The sequence below is a fragment of the Hippoglossus hippoglossus genome, chromosome 8 (genome assembly GCF_009819705.1).
Source record: "Hippoglossus hippoglossus isolate fHipHip1 chromosome 8, fHipHip1.pri, whole genome shotgun sequence".
Lineage (NCBI taxonomy): Eukaryota > Metazoa > Chordata > Actinopteri > Pleuronectiformes > Pleuronectidae > Hippoglossus > Hippoglossus hippoglossus.
The window spans coordinates 23,222,685-23,245,521 of NC_047158.1; the positions used below are offsets into that span (position 1 = coordinate 23,222,685).

The 22,837-nt window shown below is 45.1% G+C and overlaps 2 protein-coding genes and 1 long non-coding RNA gene across 3 annotated transcripts; 1 reads left to right on the plus strand and 2 right to left on the minus strand.

Moving 5' to 3' along the window:
* The first annotated feature begins 348 nt into the window (after nucleotides 1–348).
* Nucleotides 349–5,648, plus strand: thoc6 (THO complex 6). Its single transcript, XM_034592749.1, has 13 exons — nucleotides 349–493; nucleotides 1,466–1,557; nucleotides 1,637–1,701; nucleotides 1,819–1,922; nucleotides 2,552–2,589; nucleotides 3,253–3,301; nucleotides 3,473–3,544; nucleotides 3,658–3,760; nucleotides 3,845–3,894; nucleotides 4,079–4,141; nucleotides 4,512–4,622; nucleotides 5,278–5,406; nucleotides 5,548–5,648. Exons 1-13 carry the CDS (start codon nucleotides 479–481, stop codon nucleotides 5,626–5,628), a joined length of 972 nt encoding a protein of 323 aa, XP_034448640.1. The 5' UTR covers nucleotides 349–478; the 3' UTR covers nucleotides 5,629–5,648.
* Nucleotides 4,361–4,567, minus strand: LOC117766043. Its single transcript, XR_004614660.1, has 2 exons — nucleotides 4,469–4,567; nucleotides 4,361–4,431 (listed from the first exon to the last, which is right to left on the minus strand). It is a non-coding gene; the product is annotated as an uncharacterized LOC117766043 (long non-coding RNA).
* Nucleotides 5,649–6,681: 1,033 nt separating the features above from the next.
* Nucleotides 6,682–18,763, minus strand: LOC117766040 (mediator of RNA polymerase II transcription subunit 15-like). Its single transcript, XM_034592748.1, is given in 18 exon segments — nucleotides 6,682–6,900; nucleotides 7,932–8,030; nucleotides 8,125–8,291; nucleotides 8,379–8,536; nucleotides 8,647–8,713; nucleotides 8,790–8,853; nucleotides 8,933–9,067; nucleotides 9,332–9,459; nucleotides 9,537–9,592; nucleotides 9,595–9,657; nucleotides 9,800–9,940; nucleotides 11,776–12,108; nucleotides 12,423–12,772; nucleotides 12,996–13,160; nucleotides 13,322–13,345; nucleotides 15,529–15,580; nucleotides 15,751–15,838; nucleotides 18,588–18,763. Coding segments are annotated over 18 exon segments (2,295 nt in total). The 5' UTR covers nucleotides 18,656–18,763; the 3' UTR covers nucleotides 6,682–6,763.
* Nucleotides 18,764–22,837: the final 4,074 nt, after the last annotated feature.

The window sequence follows — 22,837 nt, forward strand, 5'->3', positions numbered from 1 at the left end:
GATGGTGGTGATGATGAAGATGATGATGAGGAATTGTCTTTTTGATTATCATTTTGATTCTTTATAATAAATATTATTTTAAAATAATAATCATTATTGTCATGATTAACAATAATGAACATTATTATCAATATGCTGCTAACATATATCACATGTATATGTATATACACATTAATTAACACATTTTCATATACTACTATGTTTTTGTTGCTGTATAATTGTAAATTATGTTTATAACAGTTAAATAATATTGTTATATTAAATATCACATCAATTAATTATTAATAATATTATTCATGTTCTTTTACATTCTATATTTTCCCATAACTGCTCGTACAGCGCTGCACTACATATCCCAGGGTACTTTGCGTTGGTACAGACGTCATCACTCCTCGTCTGAATTGGAGCGTTTCCCTCTTTGCGTCGCGCAGCCTTGTTGTGATATTTCTGCGGGTTCAACGTGGCTCTGTGCAGCAGAATGGGTCCAGTGGAGGTAAAGTTCTTCATCTTTGTCCAACTGTCAAATGAACAAACTGTGAAACCAACAAACTGAAATGTGCTTGTTTGGCCCTTTTGTCTTCTTCTTCTTCTTCTTCTTCTTCTTCTTCTACTTCGTTTTCTTCTTCTCTACGTTAGTTTTCATCGTTTTCTGACTTCACAGAGAATCTGAGCAGAAACTGCTGAATAATCTTGTTTTAGTAGAAGCTGATGTTGGATTCTGTTCGTAGTTCAGATAAAATCCCTGACGGATTTTAGACAGAAGTAGTTGAAAATCGAACAGTGACTGATCTTCAGTTTATCGATTAGTTGCTCTGTTTGTAAACAGCTAGTTTTTAACGCAACCATTTTAACTTTGTGACCAAAAATAAAAAGTCATGATAAATCATTTATTGATTATCTGAGATAGCTTCAGATTAATTTCGTCTGATCGACTGATCAACTCCAATGATCATTGGTTATTGATAAGCTCCTGTTATTGGTACGACCAGCAGGTGGTGCTGCAGTATCATAACGCAGTGTATGTGTTTATTTCCACATTAAAGCTTCAGTGTGTAAGATTCAGGTGAAACGATCTATTGTTAGAATCTGAATGCAAAATAATCCCAGTGATGTTTTCACTGAACTGTACAGATTGTTGTTTTCTTTACCCTAGAATGGGCCCTTTATATATAAATACTTTAGATTTAAATACTTTAGATTTAAATACTTTACATATAAATACTCTATATTTACATCAGGAGCGGGTCCTCTATATGGAGGCAGCCATGTTTTTTACAGTAGCCCTTTTGAGTTTCTATGACGACTGAAGCTACCACAGGTTCTCTCTCATGTTTGGAAGGGGGGGTGAGGCGAGGCATATTCAGCTGCAACATGACACTTCACCACTAGATGTCACTACATTCTACACACTGAACTTGTGGTGTAATAATATGTTTCACCAAGACAGGTGCTGTTTTTGTTTCAGCTCCTCCACATGTCCGTCTTCTCTCAGAGCTTCTCCCCCTGCGGCCGCTTCCTGGCGGCTGGAAACAGCTACGGTGAGATCGCCCTCTTCAGGTGAGACCGAAAGTCAAACTGGAGCTGAAGCTGCGATGTTGTGTTGTTGATCTGTTAAACAGTTGTTTTGTTGTTTCAGTCTGTCTGCAGCTCTGAGTCCAGACGCCACAGCACTGAGTCAGAAACCTGTTCTGACCTTCACAGGTGAGTCGTCCACTTCCTCGTGTTGTGACGTCAGATAAGTTAATTACTAATTAACTGATTAATTATGTTGTTTCAGGTTGTTTCAGGTTTGACTTTGTTCTCTTGTCGTCTCTTCAGCTCACGAAGGTCCGATCTTCTCTCTTCTCTCCACCGACTGTTTCCTATTGAGCACCGGAAACGGAGAAATCAGCGCCTGGAGCTGGACTGAACTCATCAAGAAGGTGACTATATATAAATAAATAGATAAATATATATATTTATACATATGACGGACAGTTGATCTCTTATCTCCAACTTAAACTGGAGCAGGTTAGCTGTTCAGCATAAGTTACCATGGTGATTTAGCCTGATAAGTGAACAAGCTTCATAGGACTGAAAACTCTGAATTTAACCAGAAGTTACCTGATAACCCCCCCCCCCCCCCCCCCCCCCCCCCTCCAAACATGAGAGAGAACCTGTGGTAACCTTCAGTTTTCATAAAAACTCACAGGGTGTTTAGTTTGTCCAGTCTGGACTACTACAAGAAACATGGCGGCCTCCATAGAGAGGACCCCCCCCCCCCCTGATGTAATATAAAATCATATTTTATCTATATTTTACCCTAACCCCTAAATAAAATAACAATTTGTATAATTTAGATGAAACACACTCCTGAAAACATCACTAGGATTATTTAATATAAAATTTCAGTCAATAGATTTTTCACCTGAATCCTCGTCACTGGACCTTTAACGAGTTGATCCCCAGCGTCATGTGACCCCTGAGCCTGACTGTGATAGGTCAGACTCAGCTGGATGAACAGATCCTGGATATGTTGAACTCCTGTAACTCTGAATGTTTGTTTCCTCAGAACGTCAAACCTCTGTGGACGAAAAGACCAAACTACAAGTGAGACACATTACAGCAGGACACCCGTCTGTCCCTCTGTCTGTCTCTCTAACTGTCTGTCTCTCTAACTGTGTCTGTCCCTCTAACTGTCTGTCTCTCTAACTGTCTGTCTGTCCCTCTGTCTGTTCCTATAACTGTCTGTCCCTCTGTCTGTCCCTCTAACTGTCTGTCTGTCCCTCTGTCTGTCTCTCTAACTGTCTGTCTCTCTAACTGTGTCTGTCCCTCTGTCTGTTCCTATAACTGTCTGTTTTTCTAACTGTGTCTGTCCCTCTGTCTGTCCCTCTAACTGTCTGTCTGTCCCTCTGTCTGTCCCTCTAACTGTCTGTCTCTCTAACTGTGTCTGTCCCTCTAACTGTCTGTCTCTCTAACTGTCTGTCTGTCCCTCTGTCTGTTCCTATAACTGTCTGTCCCTCTGTCTGTCCCTCTAACTGTCTGTCTCTCTAACTGTGTCTGTCCCTCTGTCTGTTCCTTTAACTGTCTGTCTCTCTAACTGTGTCTGTTCCTCTGTCTGTCCCTCTAACTGTCTGTCCCTCTGTCTGTTCCTTTAACTGTCTGTCCCTCTAACTGTCTGTCTCTCTAACTGTGTCTGTCCCTCTAACTGTCTGTCTCGCTAACTGTGTCTGTCCCTCTGTCTGTCCCTCTAACTGTCTGTCTCTCTCTCAGGTCCAGTCTTGAGATTCCTGAGATCAACTCGATGATGGTTCAGTCCAGAGTGAGTTCAGACATGTTTGTTTAGTTTGAAAATCTGAGCTCAGTTTGTTGTTGAATCATTTATTATTATTGTTATTGTTGTTGTTGTTGTTATTATTAGTAGTACTAGTGTATTGTTATTAGTAGTATCTATATTATATTTAGTCATTATTGATGTGATGATGTGTTTCAGGACAACAGTCTGGTCATCGGTGGAGGAGACAACAATGTCCACATCCTGGACCTGGAACACGGAGTCTTCAAGGTGTGTCTCTTTTATCACATGAAGACAGTCACATGTCAATAACGTCATGTAGGACGTGTTGTCTGTCCTCTGCAGTGTCCAACATTTCACCTGGAGAACCTCTCTGTCCTCAGTCTGTCCTGCAGGGTCACACGGACTACGTCCACTGTGTGAGTGTGAGGGAGCGGGAGGCGGAGATCCTCTCGGGGAGTGAGGACGGAGCCGTGAGGATCTGGGGTGAGTGACGGGGGACGTAGGACGAGTGTCCTGTTGACCGCTGAAAACAACACTGTTTAAAGAACTGCTGTTTTTGTCCTTCAGACAGCAGGACCGGACAGTGTGTCCACTGCATCGAGGTCTACAAGTACGAGGTGAGAGCGCCGCTGTTTCCTGTCCTCGTCCTTGATGTCACGTGTTGACCATGTTGTCCTCTCTGTAAGATATTGACCATGTTGTCCTCGTCCTCGCTGTCTCGTGTTGACAATGTTGTCCTCGCTGTAAGATGTTGACCATTTTGTCCTCTCCGTCCCGTGTTGACCATGTTGTCCTCTGCAGAGCTGTGCGCGGCCTCAGTTCGGGAAGTGGATCAGCTGCTTGACCACCGACTCTGACTGGATGGTAAGAAAACACACGATGTGTTCAAGTCCTCCTGGAGAAATCGAACAGTGGAGGTGTAAAGACTTATTTTGACCACAAGAGGCAGATTTTCAGCGTCTCTGAAAGTATCGTGTTTTTGTCACAATTATTTTTAGGCCACTGACGCCTCAGGATGTCACAAGACCTCGTCCATGTATGAGGTCACGTGATGTCGTCATACATGGACATACTTTTTTTTAAACAAAAACAAGGATTCCGAATTTCTGTGTCGAACATGAGCTTTACGTCACTTTGAGTTTATACGAAAGTTTCTGACGATTTATAGACGGTCAACGATCAAATGATTACGTGTAAACAGATTTTGTGACGTGTTGTCTCCTCCGTCCTGCAGCTGTGTGGTGGAGGTCCGTCTCTGTCTCTGTGGCACCTCCGCTCTCTGTCTCCCACCTCCATCTTCCCTCTGACGGGCTGCCAGCGACAAGCCGCCTTCCACCAGGACATGGTGAGACAACTCGTTAGCGCCAGAGGACAAATTCATATTGTCATCGTTAAACTGAATGTAGTTTGTGAGCCTAACCTGGTGTGAGTGGGTGTGGCTTAAGTATGGGCCACGCCCTTTTAACAGGCAGACCTATGTCTCTTGTAAACAGCCTCAACCTGACAGGAAGTTGGTTGTATTGAATTTCATTGCAATTTTGACAATTTACATCCGTTTGTATGTTAAGGAACTCTATTCCAGTCTGAAGACGTCGACGTGACAATACTTTGTCACAGCGCCATCTACTGGACACAGGAAAAATTGACCCAGCGCAATACTAATCAGGAAAAAAGAGCTTTATGATGGTGTCTGCTGCGTTTCGCCATGACACAGGAAGTTACTGTTACTTGACTGCACAGTCGATGTGTTGCCTTCACGACAATTCAGTGGGGCAGACTTACTCTATAGCGCCCCCTACCCATTTTCATGTGTACTCTGTGCGAGGACTAAGATGAAGCTGATGGAAGTGACGCTGCTATGAATCATGATCTCATGGAAACTGACGTCTCAGGACGATGACCTCATTTGTGTCACTTCTCAGCCCCAGTAGAATCCTGAAGGTCAAAGTGTTAACACTAAAGTTGTATTTAACGTGTCGTGTGTCGTGATGTTGACGTAGATCCTGGCGGTGGGTGACGGTGCGTGCGTGTCTCACTGTCTGCTGGGGGGCGAAGTCAAAGCTCAGATCCCGTGTTCTCTACAGAGCGTCAACTCGCTGCAGCTCAACGCCAACAGCTCCGAGCACCAAGTGAGTCTGTCGTTTGATCCTCTGTCTTAAATATTGTTAATATTCAAATTAACAATCGTCATGTTACTTTCGTGTGTGTGTGTGTGTGTGTGTGTGTGTGTGTGTGTGTGTGTGTGTGTGTGTGTGTGTGTGTGTGTCTAGGTTCTGACAGTCGCAGGAAGCAGTGACCACATCGACGTGTTCACCAACCTGTCGTACCGAGCGTTCTCACTCAGCTTCTGAACCCACTCTCTCTCTTTTACTGTGAAGATAATAAAATATTTTTGTTGTTTTATTCAAATTGTTTTTGTGGTGGAAAATAAAAACATCTCACTGAACCAGACTTAGAACAAAGTGAAGGTGTCACCTCCTCTTCTTCATCTCCTGTGGTTTAACAGCAGCGACTGAAGGATCAGCGCCACCTGCTGTTAATCCGTTGACACAATTTGTTTAGATGAAACTGGAAACTTAACACAATGAAAGAAAATGACTTGTTAATTTATAGGTTTTTAATAACTTCAGAATGTTTTTAACTGATCTCAGTTCAGCTTCACTCTTCAGCTGCAGCTGGTTGTGACAGTTGAAGCTGACTCTCAGTCAGTTCTTCTCACAGGAGATGGAACCCACTCAGCAGAGAACAGACGTTCAGGGAGAGAAGGAGGAAACTTTCTCATGTTCACTAGATCTGAAGTTTTCAGAGAAAGGAGCTGAGCAGACGTTAGCGGCAGCTCGACTCAGCCAATCAGAGGCGAGTCAGAGAAACACTGAGTTTTAACATGAAGCTGCTTCATTCACTGTTTTTACTGGATTGAATCAGCTGCTCTGTTCTGGAGGAAGAGGAGACGTCTAAAAACCATCAACACTGAAGGAAGACTACAACTCCCATCATCCCTCACTGCTTCAACATAACGTTTAGTGTTCTGACTGACACGCCCCCTAGTGGCAGACACTAAATCCAATGAATTAAAACTGACTCCAGGATTTAAAAAAAACCTTTTTATTCATAAAACAACAAAACTAGTTTTATTTTGAAAACCAAAGCGAAACAAACTTTTTTTCTCTGATACAAAACTCAAAGTTCACAAAGTGACGCGTTGAGGATAAATGATGTTGATCAGTTTCCCTCCGGTTCTGTGAAGCTTCAGTCCGACACGTCGACGTGTTGTAGAAACGTCTCCGAGGCAAAGAGATCAGGGGACGACAGGTGGAGTCAGAGATCAGGGGACGCACGAGCACTCGACAGGTGGAGTCACAGTTTGTTTCCTGAAGGTTCTTTCAGTCGCTCACAGGATGTTCGAGTGGCGTCGGGTTCTGAAGACCTGAAGGATCCAGAAGTTCTGATGTGGCCCTGGAACACGGACTGCCTGTGGGCGGGGCCTCAGGCGGCAGACAGACAGGCCTGGCGGACGCTCTGAGCCCAGGTGTGGAGCAGCTCCGTCACCGAGTGCTTGTCCGGCAGCTGCAGCAGTTTGGACGTCATGTTCCTGTGCACCGTCTGCAGGAAGCTGTTCACACCTGAGACACAGCACCACAACCTTTCAAAATAAAATTCATTTCATACATATTCATATTTTTCATCAATACATAGTTTTTTCTTCATTTAAGTTCAATATAGTTGTGTTTTCTTATAATTAATAGTTATTTATAATAAAGTTTAGGATATATCTATCAATGATACATTTTTATATATATATATATATAAATAGTCACTATATCAATAATTTTTTCCTCTAATATTTGTATCAGTATCTTCTCATTACCGCTGGGATGTCATCATGGAAAAACACCTTTCATTTATAGACATATATACACGCTGCTTAAAACAATGAAGGGATCACGTCCCAGTGTAAAGTGAAACTCCAGAGATCAAAGTGTCCGTTAGAAGAACCAGTTTCTGCTTTGGTGCAAATCAAAGTAACAACAGGTGAAATGGAGGCAGAAGCAAGACGAGCCCCAAACAGGGAATGTCTTTAATGTGGTGTCCACAGACAGCTGCTCTCTGCTGATCCTTCCTGACTCCTTCTACTTCTGGGTTCTGCTCCTCCTCACTGCTGGTAGCATGAGGAGCTACCTGCAGCTCCATCAGGCTGCACAGGTAGTCCAGCTCCTCCAGGAGGACACATCCATACCTCTGGTCACAAGAAGGTTTGTGTCTCAAGAGCCTGGAAGAGACACCTGGAGACACCAGGAGACACCTGGAGACACCAGGAGACACCAGGAGACACCAGGAGACACCAGGAGAGCTGGACAGGTCCATATTATGAGTTGGATCAGCCTGTGGTTTCAGTTTGTTACTGGGATGTTCAGTGTGGTTTTGAATCCAGTCCTCAGTGGGTTGATGGTTTTAGTTTCCATGGGTCGTTGTTACGACATTGTGTTCTCAACTAATTATACAATGTTCATCAGTAAAGATTTTATACTTGAATCATTCATCAAGATCTGATTTCAGTGTTCCCTTAGTTTTTTTAAGCAGTGTATTATATCTATCTTTAGAAATATAGAAAAAGGAAGTTGGATGTAAAAGCCTGAGGAAGAGGTCGTCTCACCGTACAGCTCGCCGTCGTCGGCCCAGTGCGGACTCTGCTCGGGATAATCCGCAGGAACACTGAGCTGCAGGGGGGGCACGCTGGGCAGGTTTTTATCATCTGACGACACAACAAACATATTAACACAAACTGTCAACATGTCACCTGACACCTCGTCCCGCACGTGGACGGCTTCCTGGCTGATGCGTCTCACCCAGTTTGCAGATGAGATGCACGGTGCCGTTGTTGCTGCAGTACGAAGGATCCAGGCTGACCAGGAACTTAACGTCGAGGCGCGCCACCTCCCCCTGCAGGATGTTGGGGATGGTCTGCCGCTCCTCGTCCTCGTGTTTCCGTTTCCGACCGCAGACGTTGGGGCCCCTGAGGGACAGAAGAGCAGCTGATGACGCTTGTGGTTAAATCCAACACGTATGTGGTGCTGGATGTGCTCTGCGTGTTTGAACCTACACGATGTGGGGTCCGTGGATGGCGGTCATGGCGGGGGCGAAGGTTCTGTACAGCGAGTGGTTGAAGACTGGCGAGCGGATGTTGGCCATAACGGCGTCAAGCAGCGGCTGACACAGATATTGCTGCTTGGTGGCCACAGGCGGCGGAGGGGGGGTCGGCTGAAACAACAGGAAGACGGAGTGTTCGGACCAGCAACTCAAAAAACGACTCGAAGACGCCGTCGTAGAAAAACACGTTAGATACAAAACCAATGAAAGTGACATCTCACCACGGCCATGTCGTTCTTCAGCTTCTCTAAAGCGATTTCACATTTCTGAAGCGTCCTCAGAGGACACCTGCAGGTCAGAGGTCAGAGGTCAGAGGTCAGCTGACAGCAGTGCGTGGTGAGTCATGGGACCTGTGGTTTGTTACCTGGTGTTTGGATCCGTCAGGATGTTCAGCAAACTCTTCATCTTACTCAGGTCCTTCTTTCTGTCTGTTGAAAAACACAAAGCATTCATCAATAATGAAAACAGCTGATCACATTTCACTCAAACTATCAGTCGAGCTCTCACCTTCGTTTTTGTCGATCTTGTTGATCATCCTGCGCAGAGGTTCGATGTACTTGGACAGTTGTTTGAGTTTCTCCATGTACTGCTGGTCCTCCAGAGACGAGGCCCCCGCTGGACTCATCACTGAGCTGGGGTTACCTGAGGACATGGGAGGGGACGGGTGAGAGGACAGGGGAGAGGACGGGTGAGAGGACAGGGGAGAGGACAGTGGACGAGTGAGAGGACATGGGAGGGGACGAGTGAGAGGACATGGAAGGGGATATGGGAGGGGACGGGTGAGAGGACATGGGAGAGGACGGGTGAAATTCAGGAAATGTTTTTCAATTTCATTAGCATGGCGAGATACTTGTGTGTGTGTGTGTGTGTGTGTGTGTGTGTGTGTGTGTGTGTGTGTGTGTGTACCTGGAGTGTTGAGTGGTCCAGGAGAGGGGACTCCATAGTTCTGGGGGGTGCGGGCGTTAGCAGGGCTCTGTGAGGGCTGAGGGGAGGGGCTTGGCTGGAAGCCGCCTGGTGACGGCGTGGGGCCGGAGCTGGAGAGGAGGCAGGAAATGTTTTAACTTTCAGCATCGTTTCTTTTACCTGAACTCGTCTTGACACCTGTCGTCACCTGACTGAGTTGGGCTGTGAGGAGGGGGGCTGCGGTGACGGCTGAGGGGGGGGGGGGGCATCGACTGCGGTGTCTGGACCTGGACAGGAGACGGTGATGACATCACTGAATGCTGCTGTACCTGGAGACAGATGAGCCTTCATCTTTATATACAGTCACTGATCATCATTTATCGCAGTTTTTGCGATACGTCTATCGTGCACGTTGATATCGCGATGATATATCGTGCAGGCCTGGTCTTTCGTCACATTGTGAATAAATACCTGTGACATCTGCTGACTTCCCGCTGCAGCTGCAGCTGCTGCTGCGGCTGCGGCTGCAGCTGCAGCATTTGGAGGAGGGATGGAGGGGTTGAGGACGGCTCTCGGTAACCGGTTTGGAATCGGAATCCCAGGACGAACCAACTTGAGAAGAGACACAGCAGAGATACAACACAACAGGTGAGTAGATACAGATGTGGGGGTTTCAGACGTGCAGGTGAGGAGAGGATGAGCTGATCGTCTTTTAAAACCTTTAATGTTCTCTGTCTGTGGCGTCAGGATGAGAGGAACCATCTACATTATCAGAAAGACAAAAACTATCCTGACATGACGTCAGCTGACTGAGGACGTTTTCTGATCTGAGTCCGAAGCTTCATGCATTTATTGTTTCATCTGATCTGTTAGTTCTGGTTTCACTTTGTAATTTAGGGACTAAAGAATTTTGTCTGACATACGTGCTTCCTGTCGTCATCACCTATGTGGGCGGAGTCTACCTATACTTGACTCTGATTGGTTTGTAGACGTGTCTGACATGGGCGTGTTTTCAGTTGGGGGGGTAGTAGTCTTTCTGTTTCATGTGGTTGCCATGGTAACATCATGATGGGATCACTAGCATAAGACTGCAGCTGCTTCCTCTTCTTCTTCTTCTATTGTTTAGTGCTGTCTCTACTTCCTGTGATTGGTCCAAAAGTCCAAACTATCCAACAAAGTGTTTTCAGTCTGGAACAGAACCAGGTTCAGTTTGATCCAGACCCAGAACTCCTCCTCTGCTCTGAGGAACCTTTCACACCTGATGTTCAGGTTCAGACTGAACTGAAGAGTCTGAAGCTCTGAACCCAACAAGGTGTGAACGAGTCCTGATACCCCCCCCCCCCCATCTTTTATAATACTAAGATGATTCTATTGTACTAGCTTTTTGATTTGACCTATCACATGTAAGTTGATCCAAGAATCTTTTGTCGACAGATCTGTTTTATAGTAAACTCATATTTTCACGTGAGAACTGTGGCTCATCCAGTCAATTCTTTTATTCCCTCTATGTAATTAGAAGTTCAGCCATCTTTCATCAAACATCTGTGCAGAAGAGGTTGTGTTTTAATATGTGAATGATTTCCTTTTTCAAACTTATTGTTTATATCTGTTCACATTTGTGAAGCAATCGTGTTGGGTGTTTGAGAAGTGTCTGCTGCTTTCAAAGGGGATGACGTGACTGGTCATCGCTACTGGTACTCGATACTGGTTTGTGTTACTGCTAAAATATTTTAGATAGGTATTCAGACAAATGCAGCAACCAAAAAATGTACTGGTGTTTGTATTGAACAGAGACACGTAAAGCACCTAAGTGCGCCGGCAGCTCACCTGTCCAGGTCCGCCGCCGGTGGCAGCAGCGGCTGCAGCAGCGGCTGCGTTGAGTTGCGCCTGAGCTGCGGCCTGCTGGGCTTGCTGCGCTGCCTGCTGCGCATGCTGGACCTGTTGCTGCTGCAAGGCTGCACGAGCCTGCTGACACACACACAAAGCAAGGCATGCAAGCAGAGGGATGCATGAGCAACACTACGATATGTCTGAAGACAGTTATGATTGAGGGAAACACTGATTCTTCTACTTTCATCAAGCACTGACCTGAAATCTGCTGAGCTCTCACTAGGCCCGGGGTTAATTTAGTACGATAAGCCTCAGAGACTGAATGAAGGTAACTGACCTCAAAAACACTGATTTTGAGAAGAGTAATAAGTAATTTCAATTGGACTGAAGCAGTGGGAGCATTAGTGTCTGTCAAGGCAGCAAACCAAGAAGCAAACCAAGAAGCACACAAGTGAGCGAAGCGGCAGGGGGAAGGAGGAGGATTTGGGGATTTTGTCCCTGCTTTTGCAATTAACAGTGAGAGGGTCTAATGATGGTATAATTTACTGATGTCTAAGCAAAGCAGAGTTTGTATCTGCATCTGATCTACCAATGTGCATTGGTATACTCAGCCTCACCTGGAAGGCCTGGATCTTGAGCTGGTGCTGCTGCTGTTGCTGACTCAGCGAGTTGATTGGAACGTGCTGAGCAGACGCCATCTGTCCGGGCAGAGACTGAGGCACCATGCCAGGCTGCTGCTGCTGCGGGTGTGGAGGTATCTGACCTGGCTGAGGCTGCCCCTGGGCCTGAGCCTGCTGCTGCTGCTGCTGCTGCTGCTGCTGATGAACCATTTGCTGAATGGACTGAGCTTGTGCTTGAGCTTGAGCTTGAGCCTGAGCCTGAGCTTGAGCATGTTGCTGCTGGAGCTGCAGCTGCACCATCTGCTGCTGCTGAATCCTCGTCTGGTGCATCTTCAGGCACAGGAAGCAAACATGGGGGTGAAGGGTGATGGGTGAAAATGTACACTGACGTTATAAATCATTTTATCACAGAACTCTAGAGAGAAAAACATCTGGTCATTCCAGAGAATATGATTTTCAGTCACTTCACTTTCTGGACCTAAAATCAACGCCAGCTTTTATATACCTTTATATATTTTTATACTTTACCCGGTATCACGGACTATAAATCCACCTTAAGCTCTGTAGTTTCTTGGAGCTAGAGCAAAAACGAGCAGCGGTGATTAAAAAGCAGTGAAAGGTGAAGCTGAATAGAAATAAAATACCTGGTTCTGCTGCTGCTGATTCTGGGCCTGCTGCTGATTCTGGTGCTGCTGTTGGAGTTGCTGGTTCTGGTGGTGCTGCTGTTGCTGCTGCTGCTGTTGCTGCTGCTGCTGCTGTTGCTGTTGCTGCTGCTGCAGCTGCTGCTGCTGCTGCACCCTCAGCTGCTGTACCTGAAACTGCTGCTGGATGGCGGCGTTCTGCTGCTGCTGCATGGCATTCTGCTGCTGCTGCTGCTGCTGCTGCTGCTGCTGCTGGGCCTGCTGGAACTGCTGGAACTGGATGGACTGCTGCTGCTGCTGCTGCTGCTGCGTCTGCACCATCTGCTGCATCGGCATTTGGCCTGGACCCCCTACTGCAGAGTGAGCGAGAAAGAGATGAAGAGCTGACCCAGCCTACAGCTTAGAACCAGTCTGAGGACAGCTGTGGAGTCTCAGACACACTCAACGTGCTAAAGCGGAGACTAAAAGTAAGACCAGCTTGGACACCAAAATATGCAGCTCCGCCGCAGCCAGCATCCATCGCTCTGAAGATGTGAATTCACAGCAAACACACACCACATGAGGAAACACACTCACTGGATTGTGGGTTTCCAGCCACCCCTGCCATGGCATGCTGGCCGATCTGCATCGGCCCCATGGCCCCCATGCCACCCACTGGAGCACCGGTGGGGCGAGGCCCCATACCAATGGCGCCCGGAACCCCTCCAACCCCAGTCAGGTTAGTCAGGGTATTCATGGGATCTAGCAAAAGGGTAGACAACAGATAATATTATGCAGCTCCAACATGCACAGCAGAAATCCTGAACACCATGAGTGTGGTAGTGACAGGTCCAGCAGAGGACAGAACAAAGCAAAGAAAAAAGGAAAACAAACTGAACAGACCAAAAACTAAATCCACATACCTGGACCTCCGATGGTCTTCTTGTCTGTAAAGAAGACATGAGTAATTAGTAACTACACCACTGGTTAAAGGCGTCCTCATTTGTGCTTAGATCCAGCTTCAATGTCTAATTACACATATTCTTTCTGCGACTCAGCAGTTGGGTTCTAGTCTGCTTTCATAAGGGTGTGTGGCCATGTTAACGCCTGATTAACATGTGTCTGGGGTGAGTGACCACTTATGATCGGATTTCTCTTCCCCGCTCTCTATGCAAATAACACAACAAGGGTAAATCCTACTCAAAATGTATTCAGCAAACTCCTGTATCAGCCTGTGTCTGTGTCACATGTTTCTCTGTCAGCAGCTGCAGGAGTGATGCTGTGTTATAACTGAACTAAATGAGCAGGACACGTTTTCATGTTAGCTCTGTGCAGCGTCTGTCCTGCTGGGCCGTGACAGGCTGTCACCCGGGTCAGGGGTCAGAGTAGAGGAGGTGATACAACCCATCAGACAGACCACACGTGATAGAATCCCCTGCTCCATATGCAATTAAACACGTACATCAGCCAGTTTGCAAAAATGAAATGTGTTTGTTTGTTTTTTTTAAGAAAGAGGAAATGCGTTGTGTTTTAACCGACCACAACACAACAACACACTGGGACAAACGGTCACAAACGTTATTTACACAAAGAAAGAAATAACGTTTGCCAAATTTACAAGAGCACAAACATGATTTGAGAGTTGCACTTCATAAGTGAAAGCTGTTTGTTTTGTCTCATCTGATCGGTTCCTCTGATCTGCGTTTAGAGAGATCGCCGATCAAACTAATTTGAGGGAATATCGACCGATAGATTCAGGCGAGGGGCGGAGCCTGTAGAGCAGCAGGGGCGGAGCCTGTAGAGCAGCAGGAGGCCGGACATGACGTATAAACTCTGCTGTGGAAAGATCAGTGTTGTTGTTTACAGCTCATCCACACCGGCGTCGGCCCTCATCACCAAAAGATCTGGAACCTCCTCGTGTTTCCAAGTGGACGTCTTCGTCTTCTACGTGTACGGCTCCTCTTCTTCATCCTGAGATGTTTGTGTTCTTCCAGCTTCACGTCCGTCACGTGTTAGAAACCTCATCAACACGTCCACACATTGTCCTGCTGTGTCCTCACATGGACTCACTCTGACATGTTACACACATTTTACCAGGAGGCTGCAGGAGAAGATCCAGAAAATGTCCAGAGACACGGACTCAGACATTTGCTCTCACATACAGAACCTGCAGAACATGTCAGGAACATGTGAGGAGCATGTGAGGAACACGTCGGGAACATGTCGGGAACATGTGAGGAACATGTGAGGAACATGTGATGAACGTGCCAGGAACATGTGAGGAACATGTGAGGACCATGTTAGGAACATGTGAGGAACATGTCAGGAACGTGTGAGGACCATGTGAGGAACATGTGAGGAACATGTTAGGAACATGTGATGAACGTGCCAGGAACATGTGAGGACCATGTTAGGAACATATCAGGAACATGTGAGGAACATGTCAGGAACGTGTGAGGACCATGTGAGGAACATGTGAGGAACACGCCGGGAACACGTGAGGAATGTGTCGGGAACATGATAGGACCATGTTAGGAACATGTGAGGAACGTGCCAGGAACATGTGAGGAACATGTGAGGACCATGTTAGGAACATGTCAGGAACATGTGAGGAACCTGTCGGGAACGTGTGAGGACGATGTTAGGAACATGTGAGGAACAAGCCGGGAACCTGTGAGGAACATGTGAGGAACATGTGAGGAACATGTGAGGAACGTGTCGGGAACATGTGAGGAACATGTTGGTAACGTGTGAGGAACGTGTGAGAAACGTGTGAGGAACATGTCAGACTCAAGTTCAGGTCTGAAAACAGCAATAATAACAATAACACATCTCTTGTTCATGATAAAATGTTTAAGGATGAGGTACTCGCTGCATGTTCCATTAAATTTGGTGATTTTACATTTTTCAGACTAGGTCCTGTTTCAGTTCATCTAGAACCAGAATGATTTATTATAAGATCAGATTTTTAGAACAACTGTTAGTTGTGTTCAGGCACTTTTCAGATTATCTTTTGAGTTTTCAGACTTTTCATATCAGCCTGGATTATAAGGTGAAGAATGAACGGTTAGTCAACACATGTATATGAGCGTAGATGATAATGCTTGTGGACCTCAGGTCAAATACCTACGGATGTCTCTGAAGTGTATGATCAGCCTCGCCACCAGAGACAAATACTCCTCCTGAAATAAAGCAACACACATTTAGACCTTCAGAAAAAAGATATTGAGAATCATTCAAATATCATATGAGCCCACTGAAGTCCAAATGGATCAGGCCTGATGTAAAACCTTGTTCAGAGGCAGAATAAGACGGATTTACATTGTACACTGTAAATACTGTTATTACTCACTCTGGATTTGGCTTTGACATAAACGTGGTTCTCCATGTCGTTGCTGGACTTGGTGTGTGCAGTTCCTGCTTTCCTCATGGCCTCCTCTCTGGAAGGAAACAGTGACATATGACCCAGGATCAGTGACTGTATATAAAGATGATCAGTGATTGTATATAAAGACCATCAGTGACTGTATATAAAGACCATCAGTGACTGTATATAAAGGCTATCAGTGACTGTATATAAAGATGATCAGTGACTGTATATAAAGATGATCAGTGACTGTATATAAAGACCATCAGTGACTGTATATAAAGACCATCACTGACTGTATATAAAGACCATCAGTGACTGTATATAAAGATGATCAGTGACTGTATATAAAGATGATCAGTGACTGTATATAAAGACCATCAGTGACTGTATATAAAGATGATCAGTGACTGTATATAAAGATGATCAGTGACTGTATATAAAGATGATCAGTGACTGTATATAAAGATGATCAGTGACTGTATATAAAGACGATCACTGACTGTATATAAAGATGATCAGTGACTGTATATAAAGACCATCAGTGACTGTATATAAAGACGACCAGTGACTGTATATAAAGACCATCAGTGACTGTATATAAAGACGACCAGTGACTGTATATAAAGACGATCAGTGACTGTATATAAAGACGATCAGTGACTGTATATAAAGATGATCAGTGACTGTATATAAAGACCATCAGTGACTGTATATAAAGACGACCAGTGACTGTATATAAAGACGATCAGTGACTGTATATAAAGACGATCAGTGACTGTATATAAAGATGATCAGTGACTGTATATAAAGACCATCAGTGACTGTATATAAAGATGATCAGTGACTGTATATAAAGACCATCAGTGACTGTATATAAAGATGATCAGTGACTGTATATAAAGACCATCAGTGACTGTATATAAAGATGATCAGTGACTGTATATAAAGATGATCAGTGACTGTATATAAAGATGATCAGTGACTGTATATAAAGATGATCAGTGACTGTATATAAAGATGATCAGTGACTGTATATAAAGATGATCAGCGACTGTATATAAAGATGATCAGCGACTGTATATAAAGACCATCAGTGACTGTATATAAAGACCATCAGTGACTGTATATAAAGATGATCAGTGACTGTATATAAAGATGATCAGTGACTGTATATAAAGATGATCACTGACTGTATATAAAGATGATCACTGACTGTATATAAAGATGATCAGTGACTGTATATAAAGACCATCAGTGACTGTATATAAAGATGATCAGTGACTGTATATAAAGACCATCAGTGACTGTATATAAAGATGATCAGTGACTGTATATAAAGACCATCAGTGACTGTATATAAAGATGATCAGTGACTGTATATAAAGAGGATCAGTGACTGTATATAAAGAGGATCAGTGACTGTATATAAAGATGATCAGTGACTGTATATAAAGACCATCAGTGACTGTATATAAAGATGATCAGTGACTGTATATAAAGACCATCAGTGACTGTATATAAAGATGATCAGTGACTGTATATAAAGATGATCAGTGACTGTATATAAAGACGATCAGTGACTGTATATAAAGATGATCAGTGACTGTATATAAAGACCATCAGTGACTGTATATAAAGATGATCAGTGACTGTATATAAAGATGATCAGTGACTGTATATAAAGACCATCAGTGACTGTATATAAAGACCATCAGTGACTGTATATAAAGACGATCAGTGACTGTATATAAAGACCATCAGTGACTGTATATAAAGACCATCAGTGACTGTATATAAAGACCATCAGTGACTGTATATAAAGACCATCAGTGACTGTATATAAAGACGATCAGTGACTGTATATAAAGATGATCAGTGACTGTATATAAAGACCATCAGTGACTGTATATAAAGATGATCAGTGACTGTATATAAAGATGATCAGTGACTGTATATAAAGATGATCAGTGACTGTATATAAAGATGATCAGTGACTGTATATAAAGACCATCAGTGACTGTATATAAAGATGATCAGTGACTGTATATAAAGATGATCAGTGACTGTATATAAAGACGATCAGTGACTGTATATAAAGATGATCAGTGACTGTATATAAAGATGATCAGTGACTGTATATAAAGACGATCAGTGACTGTATATAAAGATGATCAGTGACTGTATATAAAGATGATCAGTGACTGTATATAAAGATGATCAGTGACTGTATATAAAGACCATCAGTGACTGTATATAAAGACCATCAGTGACTGTATATAAAGATGATCAGTGACTGTATATAAAGACCATCAGTGACTGTATATAAAGATGATCAGTGACTGTATATAAAGATGATCAGTGACTGTATATAAAGATGCGACACCATAGTAGATGCCAGTAATGCACCTTGAGTATATAAAGATTATATACAGATGCTCAGGAAGTTACTAAGTACTATAAGAAAAGTTCTACACAAATAAAGCAGCTTATAACTATGAGGTATCTTGTTAGATTTAGAATGAATGTGAATCATTTAATAACTATATAAACAACTGTAAATGATGCTGTTACTAATGTAGCTTTATCCATATGATAAACTCCTGTATAGTAGTAATATAATATATTATAATACTGTGCTGCACATGTGTTAATAACACTGAATATAAAGCGCAGAGTTTATCTGAGGCTTTTCTCAACTCGTTCTAAACAACCCGGGTTAGCCGCTTTGACGTGACGCTGTATGCAGCCGTGCTAATGTTAGCTTAGCTGCCGCTGTTAGCCGCAGCTAAGCTAACGGAAGAAGAAGCAGAAAATCTCACATCTGAGCCACAACTTTCTGTCTGAACTGCGGACTCCTCCAGTCACTGTCCGGCCCCGTCACCTCCATCTTCTGTCTTCTTTCTTCTCCACAGACCTGCGGACTCTGGGCTTCCTTCCGCTCTCGGTAAGATGGCGGCTGACAGCGCCGCCTGCAGGACGCCTGCTTCCGTCTTCTTCTTCTTCTAGGTTTTATTGGCGGCTGGCAAACAACGACTTGGCCCATTACCGCCACCTGCTGGTGTGGAGTGTAGATCAAGATCTTCTATAATTATATTCTCTATTGAATAGAGAATATAATTATATATTTTTTATATAATATATAAATATATATTAGTATTTTTACATTTTTTTTACTCTATTCTATTGAGTAAGAATATATTTATTTTTTGAGAAAATTGAATAGTATTGGATAACACGCCTGAGGAATCAGAGGAATAAGACCCGCCCCCACCCACCTTATTATTCTTATTCTTATTCCTTCTCTTCTTTTTAAATTCTTCTTCTTCCTCTTTGTGAATGTGTTTAGGACCACAACGCCCCCTACTGTACCAAAGTGTGAAACATCAAGTTTGTGGATGTTATGTTGGTTAATGATCAGTTGGTCAGTCGATCAATCGATGGAGTTGGAATTTAAATAATTAAAGAAATATCTGTCACAATATTCTAAAACTTTTTTAAATATTAGATTAACAGTCATTTGAATGTTTTGTTTTGAGCTGAAATAAATATACTTTATTCAGATAAAAACAGTTTCAGCAACATTTGGCTGGAACAACAGGAAACAGGAGCAGGGTTCAGCATCAGGAGGAGCTGATCACCATGTTCACTTTTTCACGTCTTCAGAGAATCTGAGTTCCATCTTTAATGTCTGAACCTTAAATGTTCAGATTACCTTCATTTGTGTTCTCACGTACAGAACATGTCAGGAGTATGTGCAGACTGAAGTTCAGCTAAAATGTTGTCAGATACCTAATAATCTGGACCAAAGAATCTTCTGACCCAAAATCCCAACACTGGAATTCAGTATATTGAGAAAATCCTGAATCACTTCAAATAGTTTTGTGTAAATTAAACTGTGTTTGTGTAACAAGTGTTTCATTGTGTTCAGATGTTTATTATCTACACTTTTTGTGGTTTCTTTGAATGTGAGATTATAGAAAGGTTTCAAACAGTCACTGATGTATGATCTAATGTGAGGAGTTCAACGCTAACACCTGCACGAACTGTGAGTCGGTAAAAACACTGATATAACAACGAACCTTTGGACAATGAATTTAAAGGTGTGAAAAGTTACTGTACACAGTTATTATTACAATCTGTACAAAAAGAATAACACATATGACACATGATTTACTTTGAGAGAAGCTGCTGGAAAGGATCATATATATATACTACAGATGAAAATAACTTCTATCGTCATGTTATTTATATTAAAACAGCTCCAATACGATCTCATTTCAGGCTCTCACTTGTCCACATACTTTTGGCCACGTGATGGCTGCAGTCATTGAGTCATGTGACGTCATCAGATTGTTGTTGTTTTATAATCATGAACAATGTGACACTGAGGGTGCCGATGGTGTCACAGGTGATGTCATCCGTGATGCATTGACGTCACCTTCTATCTGGGGCCCTCCTCATGTGCGACCCCAGGTCTCCGCCTACACTTCCCATCATGCCTCTCTCTGTGTGCAGCAGCCGGCAGCTCCACGTGCTCGGGGATTTAAACAGAGGGAGGGGCGGGAAAGTGTGTCACTGGGGCACGAGGCGCTCACTGCGGTCACGTGGTCCCGTTTTCTGCCGCGTGCGGACAGAGGCACCGCTCTCTGACGTCATCATCATCACCTCAGGGAGCGCGCGACCTGTTTGGAAACATTCAGAGCAGACAGGGAAGCGCGTGCTGCGGGTGACGTGCTCCGCGTGCGACAAAGACTCTCACCTGTCTTTGTCGCACGCGGTAGGTTGACCACGAGCGTGCGTCTTCTTCTTCTTTTTATTTGTCTCGTGTGATTCTCTTGGAGCTCAGGAGGAACACGGTCGTCATGGAGACAAACAACCTCACAGGTGAAAACGCCCCTTTACCTTCAAAGTGTCCCGGGCAGGTGCGTGTGAGCGCGTCTCTTTCACTTTTCACGTTTTTTAAACGTCACATTTCCTGCAGGAGTTGTCGGGAACGCGCAGAGGAAGCGGGGCCGCGTCCGGTTGACACTTCCGCTCCACTAACCCGGACTCATGCGGGTCATCACGGACCGTCCCTGTGAGTCCTCCTGATGACAGCGATGTGTGTGTGTCTGTCCCTCACCTGTATCTCACCTGTCCCTCACCTGTATCTCACCTGTCCCTCACCTGTCCCTCACCTGTATCTCACCTGTCTCTCACCTGTCCCTCACCTGTATCTCACCTGTCCCTCACCTGTATTTCACCTGTCTCTCACCTGTCTCTCACCTGTCTCTCACTTCTCCCTCACCTGTATCTCACCTGTCTCTCACCTGTCTCTCACTTCTCCCTCACCTGTCTCTCACCTGTCTCTCACTTCTCCCTCACCTGTATCTCACCTGTCTCTCACCTGTCTCTCACCTGTCTCTCACTTCTCCCTCACCTGTCCTTCACCTCTCCTTCACCTGTCCCTCACCTGTCTCTCACCTGTCTCTCACCTGTATCTCACCTGTCCCTCACCTGTCCCTCACCTGTATCTCACCTGTCCCTCACCTGTATTTCACCTGTCTCTCACCTGTCTCTCACTTCTCCCTCACCTGTATCTCACTTCTCCCTCACCTCTCCTTCACCTGTCCCTCACCTCTCCTCACCTGTCCCTCACTTCTCCCTCACCTCTCCTTCACCTGTCCCTCACTTCTCCCTCACCTGTCCCTCACTTCTCCTTCACCTGTCCCTCACCTCTCCTTCACCTGTATCTCACTTCTCCCTCACCAGTCCCTCACTTCTCCCTCACCTGTCCCTCACTTCTCCCTCACCTGTATCTCACTTCTCCCTCACCTCTCCTTCACCTGTCCCTCACCTCTCCTCACCTGTCCCTCACTTCTCCCTCACCTCTCCTTCACCTGTCCCTCACTTCTCCCTCACCTGTCCCTCACTTCTCCTTCACCTGTCCCTCACCTCTCCTTCACCTCTCCCTCACTTCTCCCTCACCTGTCCCTCACCTCTCCTTCACCTGTCCCTCACCTCTCCTCACCTGTCCCTCACTTCTCCCTCACCTCTCCTTCACCTGTCCCTCACTTCTCCCTCACCTGTCCCTCACTTCTCCTTCACCTGTCCCTCACTTCTCCTTCACCTGTCCCTCACTTCTCCTTCACCTGTATCTCACTTCTCCCTCACCAGTCCCTCACTTCTCCCTCACCTGTCCCTCACTTCTCCCTCACCTGTCTCTCACTTCTCCCTCACCAGTCCCTCACTTCTCCCTCACCAGTCCCTCACTTCTCCTTCACCTGTCCCTCACTTCTCCTTCACCTGTCCCTCACTTCTCCCTCACCTGTCCCTCACCTCTCCTTCACCTGTCTCTCACTTCTCCCTCACCTGTATCTCACTTCTCCCTCACCTCTCCTTCACCTGTCCCTCACCTCTCCTCACCTGTCCCTCACTTCTCCCTCACCTCTCCTTCACCTGTCCCTCACCTGTCCCTCACCTCTCCTTCACCTGTCCCTCACTTCTCCCTCACTTGTATCTCACCTGTCCCTCACCTGTCCCTCACTTCTCCCTCACCTGTATCTCACCTGTCCCTCACCTCTCCCTCACTTCTCCCTCACCTGTCCCTCACCTGTCCCTCACCAGTCCCTCACCTCTCCCTCACCTGTATCTCACCTGTCCCTCACCAGTCCCTCACCTGTCCCTCACCAGTCCCTCACCTCTCCCTCACCTGTCCCTCACCTGTCCCTCACTTCTCCCTCACCTGTATCTCACCTGTCCCTCACCTGTCTCTCACTTCTCCCTCACCAGTCCCTCACTTCTCCCTCACCTGTCTCTCACTTCTCCCTCACCTGTCCCTCACTTCTCCCTCACCTGCATCTCACCTGTATCTCACCTGTCTCTCACTTCTCCCTCACCTGTCCCTCACTTCTCCCTCACCTGTATCTCACCTGTCCCTCACCTGTCTCTCACTTCTCCCTCACCTGTCTCTCACCTGTCCCTCACCTGTATCTCACCAGTCCCTCACTTCTCCCTCACCTGTATCTCACCTGTCCCTCACCAGTCCCTCACCTCTCCCTCACCTGTATCTCACCTGTCCCTCACTTCT

Coding starts and splice junctions, on each gene's coding strand:
- thoc6 (XM_034592749.1), top strand. Junction 3,545..3,657: donor TGGAACACGGAGTCTTCAAG/GTGTGTCTCTTT, acceptor CTCTGTCCTCAG/TCTGTCCTGCAGGGTCACAC. Junction 3,761..3,844: donor CGGAGCCGTGAGGATCTGGG/GTGAGTGACGGG, acceptor TTTGTCCTTCAG/ACAGCAGGACCGGACAGTGT.